The following is a 9655-nucleotide window of genomic DNA, read 5'->3' on the forward strand; positions in this document are numbered from 1 at the left end:
AGAGGGAAGATATGCATGTATTGCAGTTTTCAGAATCAGAATAATCGAGCTGATGCATGAGATATGGGGCTTTGATTGAAAAGGGGTTGTTTACGTCGGTTGACGAAATGACAAAAACATAGATCAAGTGTCGCGCGCCAAGTTGTCACATATACCTCACCCCCCCTTCACTTCTTAACAACATCTCTTCTTCTTCCCACTTCAATCAACTTTCAATACTTCAAATCCATTTCAAGAATACATAAATCTCTAAGGTTAGTCGATCATTTCCATCTTACACATACAACTTCATCACTGTAAGACCACAGTAGAAGCTGACAGATTGAAAAACGTTGTTGATTCTCTCTCTTTTCGTTCATCAACATCATTCCTTACTGGTCCAATAGCTTTTCGCCACCAAACACAACCAACAACAAATCAATCAATCACAATGGCTCCTACCACCGCTGCTCCCAAAAAGGCCCCCGCCGCCAAAAAGGCCGCTACTCACCCTACTTTCCTTGCTATGATCCAAGTGAGTTGACCGTTCCCATCAACGTTCGAGAATCGATTACTCCACCAAAGGGTTCGTCTTCCCTCGAAACGTTTCAAAACTTTCCCAAAGGTTTGACATCTTGTCGCCTGTCGATGATCTCGGTATCATATCCGACGAATGCTGTGCGAAGTATCAAAGCTTCTGCATACGATTTGAAGGTGTTCCGGCGATGGAAGTGTTCGCCATCACACCAAAAACAACGGAGGAATAGAAGGGGATAAACATTCCTCGAGATTCCCGCCGTTCCTTGTCTTCGATTCCTTCCATGATGTTCAGTCTTTTCTTAATTCACTGCATCTACCATCTCCTCTTCTCCTGCCAAGTCTCGAAGCTCTGCGCGTTCTGTATCGAAAGATACAAACATCTCCCGCAGCAAGCCTCCTGACAGTCCTTCCTCTTTCCCGCGCGTGACTGACTCAACCATCCATCACCTTTTCTTTCCACATCCCAATCCTCATTCCACAGGGCTCCTATCATCCTTACCTCTTGCACCTCGATGTATCCACCCTTCATCTACACCTCATGCGAAAATGCATAGCTCCAGCTATCATGCTCGTTGATCTATTTGACCGTTTCTCGAATTGCCTTTTTGGGAAGGTTTCCGCACTCCAATCTGCGAAGTCGTACCTCGGAGACAAAAGCTAACCTATCTTTTCCCAACTCTAGGAAGCCGTCAAAGCTCACCCAGAGGACTCTAGAAAAGGTGTTTCCCGACCTGCCATCAAGAAGTGAGTTTGGTCAACATACCCATCATACATATCTTTGAACTGACAATTACTCCTTCGCCAGGTACCTCGCCGATACTTACAAGATCGACATGAGCTCAGCTTCCAACACCAACAACCTCTCCAACGCCATCAAACGAGGTGAGGAGAAGAAGGAACTGGTCCTTCCTAACGGTATCTCCGGTCGAGTCAAGCTTGCCGCTAAGGTGAGTATCCATTGATCCGTCTACCAATTTCATTCTCACTGACCATTTCTTTATAGGTCAAGACCGCTGCCGGTAAAGAGAACGTTGCTCCTAAGAAGAAGGCTGCTACCACCACCGCCAAGAAGCCAGCTGCCAAAAGCTGCTGCTCCCAAGAAGGCCGCCGCTACCGGTGCCGCTAAACCCGCCGCTAAGAAGACTGCCGCTGCCGGTGCCAAAAAACCAGCTGCTAAGAAGACTTCTGCCGCTAAGAAAGCTCCTGCTGGTAAGCCATCCCTTTTTTTTCTTCCCGCGACAAGTACGAATATGCATTGACTGGTGTTTTGTTTTGGTCTGGTCTAGCTAAAGCCGCTGCTGGTGCCAAAGCCGCTCCTAAGAAAGCTGCCGCCCCCAAGAAGAAGGCCGCTCCCGCCAAAAAGGCTTAAACGGTCTTTTTTGCTTCTTTTGCTCAGTGGATAAAGGGAAGAAAGAGTTTGGGTTGGGATGATCTTGTAACAACCAATAATCAAGTTGTTCTTTTCTTTCTTTCTTTCCTTTTGCTTTTCTTTGTAAACCGGTTCTTTTTCTGAATCTGATATTCTTATCTTTGTCCGATTTTCGTTTTCGATCTTCTCCTTATATATGATTGTTATATTCCAGGTACTATTCATGCATTAGCAGATGACCTGTGTTTGTCTGTCGGTATCAGAACTACCAAGCACGCATGCAGCATGGATGCTTTGTTTACATGTTCTGATCCTCTGAATATGGCCCCGTTGTTGTGCGGTATGTGTACGTTAAGTGGTTGACGGGAATAAGTTACTCGAGCGAATGGAGATCATCGATAGTTTAGGATTCTTCCGAGGATGTTGAATTATCTGCGAGTAACGTTGTCAATCCATATTCCCAAACTCGACCTCGTATCGACGTGAATATCAGTCCCCGCCGTCCTCACGACACCGTTCAGCTGGCTCAGAGATCATCTAGAAACTGTACTTGATCGACGGCTTGGACATCCCATCTCAACATTCGACACCTTTGCCTTCTTCCTTTGTGGAATCCTTTGATCCTTTCACCTTCTTCAGGTTGACTGAGGGTTCCTCACAACAAACCAGTGGGGTGAGCTCAACAACTTCTTCTCCATCTGATGTATGGGGACCTAACCCTTATCCTCATCGTACAGGCATTATGTCCGACCCAAATCACATGGAAGTTGATACTTCCATACCTGTCCGAGAAGGAGAAGGACAAGCCGCCGCATCAAGTGTCAATGGTAATAACGCTCAGGAACCTCAGTCTCAAGATCAAGCTATGGAGTTGGACTCTGTACCTCAATTCCCTGCTGCTGGCCCGTCAAGTGAAGCAGCTAAAACAGTGGTAGTTGAGCAAACCACTACCACCACAACTATCGAATCTACCATCTCAACCGACAACAATTCTGCTCTTCCTCTTCATCTTCCTCACCCTCAAACTATCACTTCAGCAGCACTTACCGATGATGAACTGCCTACTTCTCAAGCTGGACCATCCCATACACACCTTCCTCCCATTACCGGTGCCCCGTCCGACCTCTTCCCCCAGTCTACACCCAACGTACAAATTATCGAACGACCGAAAATCTATAGAACAGGATACATCTACAATCCCATGATGATGCTGCATTGTCAAGAAGGGTATGTACCCACAGCGGAAAGTGTGGTGGATAATGGTCCTGGACATCCCGAAGAACCTATGAGAATCAAGAGGATTTTCTCAAGATTGGCCGAACAGGGTCTGATCAAACGAATGAAAAGGTTAGAGTTTGGTGAAGTCACGATGGATCAGGTTATGTTGGTCCATGGAGAAGATTTATGGTTGAAAGTACAAGGTACTGAGGGTGAGCTTTTCACCCTGTCAACTATAAGCTCGCGTGTCGGGTTGTCATATAGCTGATCAATTAGCCTTATCCTTGTATAATAGACCTCACGGATGAGTATATCCAGGATTCCAAACAATACTATGAACAACTCTCTCTATACGTCTGTAGAGAAACCGCCCATTGCGCGAGATTATCATGTGGTGGTGTGATACAGGCTTGTATATCGGTATGCCAGAAACAAGTCCGAAATGCCTTTGCGATAGTTAGACCACCAGGACATCATGCTGAACCAGACGAACATATGGGTTTCTGCTTCTTCAATAATGTCGCTGTAGCTACGAAAGAGGTACAAAGGAGAGGTCTGGCGAAGAAAGTTTTGATTCTAGATTGGTGAGTGTCCTCATCCCCACAAGCCGAAATTGAATATGTACTGAGTGTGTGTGTTTGATTGGTCAATAGGGATGTACATCATGGGAATGGCACTCAGCGAGCCTTTTGGGATGATCCCGATGTACTTTATATCTCTTTACATCGACATGATGGAGGGAGATTTTACCCTACAAGTGATTTCGGCGCTTTAGATATGGTTGGAACTGGTGCTGGAGAAGGAAAGTGAGTAAAATTTATCATTGACTTCATGTGCTCAACCCGTTAATTTGGCTTGTATATTGTAGATCTGTCAATATACCTTGGCCTGGACCTGGTTTCGGTGATGCAGATTACATATACGCTTTTCAGCGTATAGTAATGCCTATAGCATATGAGTTTGCACCTGATCTTGTCATCAGTAAGCTGAATCTATAATTCCATTTAGGAGGACAAACTGACTTGTCTGTAGTCTCCGCTGGGTTCGACGCTGCTGATGGAGATCGTCTGGGAGAATGTCACGTTACACCAGCAGCTTATGGTCATATGACGCACATGTTAAGTGCATTGGCCGGAGGAAAGTTAGTAGTAGCATTGGAGGTGAGTGACTGGTGAACTGATGTTTCGATCGAGCAGACTGATTGATATACGTTCGTAGGGCGGTTATAACCTCAAAGCTATTTCCGATTCGGCATTAGCAGTAGCGCAGGTACTTCTCGGTGAAACACCCGCTGAGCTGGATGCGCATCAGGCGTCCGAGGTTGCTACAGAAGTGATATACCAGTGTGCCAAGGTACAGTCGAAATATTGGAAGAGTATAGATGTCAAGGCTTGTGAACCACCAGAGGGTACGTTTCTTCTGATTCGGATGATCTGTACTTCCAACTTTTGCTGATGAGTACCGACAGTCACTGCGCTTGAAGACGGATCATCACCTATTACTAGTATTCCTGATTTGCTGAAACTGCATCGAGCATGGCATATGTACGAGAGACATCAATTGTTCCAAATACCTTTAGCGAGCGAAGAGCTGGAAGGGTCCTTTGGAGGACAAGTCCTCTGCAGTGAGAATGTGTATGAGATGGGTACGAGAGGAGTTCTGGTAGTGTTCGTGCATGACTTGTGAGCTACGCCCTGTATATGAGTTGAATCGTAGCTAAGATTTTCGATAGTGGTAATTTACGAGTTGAGACTGATGGTGTATCGACGACGAACGTGCATATGGCGAATAGTTATTTGGTGAGTTAACGATATCTCATCTCATATTGACCCAGAGTAACAGCACTAATCGGCGCCTCGCACAGATCAATACGAGTGATGCGATTGTGGATTGGGTGAAGAAAGAAGGGTATAATTTGATCGACGTGAATGTGTTGAAACAGTTACCTACACATTTTGCTCCCGTAAGTCGTTCTGTTCTTGGGATTCGACATTCTTGTATGCTTCGCTAATCAATCAAGGAGATTAGGATCTACCGAAGATGGTTAGTAAGAGTGGTACACCGTTAGAAGCGCAGTTGATCCGGTATATATGGGATAATTATATCGAGTGAGTGCTCTCCCTTCATCGCGGATGGATTTCACGTGGCTGATTCTTTACTTTTTTTGCTTGTAGGTTATCGGAAGCGGAGAATATCGTTCTGATAGGACATGGAACGGGCTGCAAGACAATCATGGACCTGGTAAACCATCGAGAAGTAGAGAACAAGGTGAAAGCTGTGATTCAAGTGGCGGGATTACATTCGTTGGTCAGACCTGATCCGAATGATGAGGTGAAGAGATCATGGTTTAGAAAGGTGAGCTCTGAGTTGAGGGTCATGAGAACAAATGTCTTTTAGCTGACTACGTGTGAATATTCAGTCTAATCGAATTTACGTTCCTTCTGAACATCCGCTATTGGAAGATGAGAGGATACAAAAGAGGTTAGGAGGACAAGTGCATAAGTCTGGTAAGTCAAACTCGATATTGACCCGGAATGGCAGGGATCGCTGATTTTGACTCTGGGTGACGTATAGATAAAGCTACGAAAGTGGTTGATGTGCTCGTGGAGGTATTACCGAATATAAAGGAATTTGTGGCTTCCAAATTACCCGAAATTGAGAGACCCGCACCTTTACCAAATGGGCATGGTGATGAGCAAGTAGGGATGGAACTGGACGTGGAAGTGCATGTTAACGGGAATGGAAATGGGAGTCAGGACATCGACGGGAATGAGAACGGGAGTGGGGATGTCAATGGAGGTGAACCATCATCGGTTATACCTCCTGTAGCTGCACAGTGATTCATGTAATGATTGGACAGTGGATATATGGTACATTATAGTCAGACAAGTTGTATGTATGATAGGTTATAGTATATTATATGCATTGTTACATAGGAATATATCGTATATCGAGCACTCTCTCAGCCAGACACTTGTGTTTATCCCAATGTAGGTTGAGGTAAATTATCATGTAAATTGACGATATTGAGGGTTCCAGAGATCTACACAATCAAATTGTGGTAAATCTTGAGACCAAAGACAAACAATCTGATCACATGAATCTTTTCATTCCCATAAGTATCCATGGTAAAACACGTAAATCTACAAGTTATAAACATATCATTATATACAACCAACATCAACATCAACGTCAACTCATCTTTCCAAGGATTTGTTTACCGTACCAACATAAGTCAATTTACCTATACATCAACTCTTATTCTCTGTAAAAGAGGGATGATCTGCAACAAACAACAAATCAGCTCTCTCTGGATTTCCCTACTTTTTTGATGACTGTGGTGAGAACCCACCCTATCCCAATCATCCATTGCACGCTGTAACATCTCTACCTGACCGTCCGCATAGGTCTGCAAAATCTCTTTCATTTCTTCTTTCTTGGATAGTTCAAATACCTTGTGCTCTTTCAAAACTTCATCAGAGAACGCAGTTGACGTTTCATGCGCTGTGGTCACTGCGTCTTGCAACTAGAGTTAGGGAGGGGTAGGCATATTAGCATATGGGTATTAGAAATTTCCGTGCATTGATATCTACAAATAAACGTTGTAACTCACCTCTTTGATCCTTCCATCCAATTTCCTTATCCTCTCCCTCCTCGTATGTATATCATCGGTTCCTCTGAGCTTATCCACCTGATCCCGCAAGTACGTACCCAATCCGACTGGAGCAGCCGAATGTCCAGAGTTCAAAGCTGCCAATCTGTCTCTTTCAGATACGATGGCGGATAAGTAAGCTGAAAGCTCTTCGAAATCAAGTTGTTTCTGATCACGAAGTTTGATAACGTTCCGATGGGAGTTGGCATATGCTAACAGCGAATGCGATTGGATCAGAAATGGTTCGACAGTCGATTGGTTCTGTCCAAAAGCAAACATTGAATCTCGTCATCTTGGGAAATTCTATTTTAGATGAGTGGACATAACTCACCATATGTTTCAACAAAGCTGAAAAATCCAACATCTTCTCTGCGAACCTATTTAACGGTTCTGTTATACCTGATTCGAGGTATCCTAAACCCTGATACGCAGCTGCCATATCTTGATAATCCGTTGACAAATCTATAATCAGACACTTCCATTCTTAGCTATCCCCTTTGATCTCGATACAGAGCTAACAAGGAGGGAATCAAATGTGACCCACCGTCAACCCTGGTTTTACCTCTCCCGACGAGTCGCTCGACAGATACCAAACCCTCCTCGAATCTTTCCAGATCTTCTAGCATCTCGACGAACCTTCCATCGGGTTTACGCACATTGGAAAATGCATTAATGAATTTATCGGACAGGGAATCCATCAGAGAGATATGTGATTCTGGAGGGGGATGGGAGATGTGATGGTGTTTCGCGACGGTCTATAACAACAAGGAAGTTGACTTAGCATTGGTTATCGTATGAGACTTCCGCATGGGAACAATACAGTTAGATTCGGAAGTGCGTCAGACAACGAACCCATTCTGTGCTTTGTAAGAAATCATTGACTAGCTGACTTCGCTGTAACGTTGGGTGTCTGGCTATTCGATCGGCGAAGCGTTGAAGACTATAAATTCAATAGGTCAGCTCATCGATTCGATCCAATTTCGTAGTGTAGTAAGAGATAGATATATGTGTCTTCTTATCAATGAATGGAATACCCACTCTAATCGTCTCCTCTCGATGAATTCTGGTCCAAATCGATCCCCTTTGATATACCCTAGATACACTCGCTTGATCAGCTTTCTGCCAGAGGTTGGTAATATGAACAGCTGATTGATGCTCACCTAAACGATGTTTGTCTGGGATAGGTGGGACCACACAGGCTGGAAAGTTCTTCACCAGATGTTCTCTTAGGAATTCGAAATCTTGGAATCGCCTCCTCACCACGACTAGCTTATTCGGGAAGGTAGAAAGGTTCGTCTATATTCAGGATATATGATCAAGTCAACGGCTAAGTCTTACTGATGTATCTTGGCCAGTCGGGTTCGAAGGATAGTATGACGTGAACTCACCTGAGTTTTGACAGCATATGACACATACATATCCTTACTTCCCTCATGTTCTTTCACCGGTTCTCTAACCTCTATACTCATCCATCTACCATTCCATTCCCCCGGATCAACCTCTACTGACCCCTGTCTATCTCTCCTACTGCCCGTGACCGTGGCCGTGGACGTACTGGCCGCTCCTGCTCCGCCATCCTGAGACTCAGAAGTGGGTTGAGAGATCGTTTCGAACCCTTCCCCGACGTCTTCGTCGAATGGCGATGAAGGTGAGAGGACGGCTCGAGAGGGCGGGGCATCGTCCCATGCGATAGAGTGAAAGCCGTCTTCATCGATTGGTTGGGATGGCATTGTGTTTGGGCAGGCGTCAGTAGATATATGGTCTGTCTATGGGAGTGTCGATTATATCCGCTGTTCAAGAGCACGGATGATGCGTTGGTGTGATGCTGACTGAGCTTATGGTGTTCATCTCAAGTTGCCGGTTGAATGGTCATGGTGGATGCGGTGGATGGGTATGGTAAAGTGGGGTGATGATATATACAAATCACGACACCTGACCCCGTCATAGACCCGCTTATCGTCATCCTCTCTTAAGAGTACCCGAACGCACTGCTATACGTGATATACGCACACTGACTCACCATCTACAACCAGTAAATATAGCAAGATACCAACCGAGATCAGTAGTAGCATAACACCATATAGCAACCCGACCATCTCATTCAGATATCTCATCGCATATCATTGCATATTGCATTGCTCCATATTCACCGCATAGTCGCCTACCCTAATCACCTCCCCTTCATCTTGCATTCGGAACGGATAAGAGGGTCCAACTGAAACGTCCCTCTTGTGCACCTTTTACAAATCAGTCAACCTGTCACCTCCTCCCCCTAGACCAACACCACCTAACGACCATTCATCCACCAAGGTTCTCATCGCTCCATCAATAGAGGAGGGACAAGTCACGTCTGGTGTTTTACCTCCTGCAGTAATTGCCACCGACCAATCTTTAGTAAATCACAGTAACAGTAGTAAAATCGTAGAGATAGAATCTGCACGGGCGCCCGTCGGGAATAGTGATAGTGGTAGTATCAGTGTCGCAACCTTGAATGTGAGTATGAATCTATCTTGCTTTTCCATTCTACCTTTCTACCTTCACCTATAATTCAAGTACAACCCACACGTACACTTTCTACGTTATCATTCTCAACCACCTCCAAGCTGATATCACCCATGCAGAGAGGTATCATCCGACCCCACTCACCCTCAGACGAGGAGGAATCTCGACCCAGACAACGCATCAAACCATCTTCACCCAACCAACATATGAATCACAGCAATATGGGTCATCCACTACATAACGGCTCTAGTCCCACTAACGGCATATCACATGATTCTGAACCCGGTCCATCTAATGGCCATGCCTCATCATCGGTCGGACCAGGTTCATTACCCGCTCATCTCCTCAGTTCTATACAGCATGTTCAACCACCAGGTGATCTGATGTATGAAGAT

The 9655-nt window shown here is 45.1% G+C and overlaps 4 protein-coding genes across 4 annotated transcripts in view; 3 read left to right on the forward strand and 1 right to left on the reverse strand.

Moving 5' to 3' along the window:
- Positions 1 to 430: 430 nt before the first annotated feature.
- On the forward strand, positions 431 to 1888 carry V865_003807 (uncharacterized protein; the record flags this gene model as incomplete). The annotated part of the gene is made up of 6 exons (XM_066227595.1): positions 431 to 514; positions 1202 to 1263; positions 1325 to 1466; positions 1523 to 1567; positions 1620 to 1728; positions 1806 to 1888. 6 exons carry the CDS (start codon positions 431 to 433, stop codon positions 1886 to 1888), a joined length of 525 nt encoding a protein of 174 aa, XP_066083692.1.
- A 742-nt stretch (positions 1889 to 2630) lies between these two features.
- Positions 2631 to 5946, forward strand: V865_003808 (uncharacterized protein; the record flags this gene model as incomplete). Its single annotated transcript, XM_066227596.1, has 13 exons — positions 2631 to 3318; positions 3402 to 3690; positions 3760 to 3912; positions 3975 to 4087; positions 4139 to 4266; positions 4325 to 4514; positions 4575 to 4788; positions 4839 to 4905; positions 4971 to 5069; positions 5135 to 5214; positions 5281 to 5461; positions 5526 to 5613; positions 5681 to 5946. The coding sequence occupies 13 exons, from the start codon at positions 2631 to 2633 to the stop codon at positions 5944 to 5946; spliced, it is 2556 nt and encodes an 851-aa protein (XP_066083693.1).
- Positions 5947 to 6350: 404 nt separating this feature from the next.
- Positions 6351 to 8488, reverse strand: V865_003809 (sorting nexin-4; the record flags this gene model as incomplete). Its single annotated transcript, XM_066227597.1, has 9 exons — positions 6351 to 6389; positions 6459 to 6632; positions 6720 to 7019; positions 7090 to 7220; positions 7303 to 7513; positions 7611 to 7698; positions 7797 to 7851; positions 7919 to 8054; positions 8147 to 8488. The coding sequence occupies 9 exons, from the start codon at positions 8486 to 8488 to the stop codon at positions 6351 to 6353; spliced, it is 1476 nt and encodes a 491-aa protein (XP_066083694.1).
- A 993-nt stretch (positions 8489 to 9481) lies between these two features.
- Positions 9482 to 9655, forward strand: part of V865_003810 (uncharacterized protein) — a gene marked incomplete at both ends in the record, with an annotated part of 2904 nt that continues 2730 nt past the window's right edge. Inside the window, one exon of the mRNA XM_066227598.1 lies at positions 9482 to 9655. This exon is cut by the window's right edge and continues 227 nt beyond it. Within this exon, the coding sequence (XP_066083695.1) occupies positions 9482 to 9655 (174 nt within the window).

Source organism: Kwoniella europaea, chromosome 1, assembly GCF_036810445.1.
Source record: "Kwoniella europaea PYCC6329 chromosome 1, complete sequence".
Classification (NCBI taxonomy): domain Eukaryota; kingdom Fungi; phylum Basidiomycota; class Tremellomycetes; order Tremellales; family Cryptococcaceae; genus Kwoniella; species Kwoniella europaea.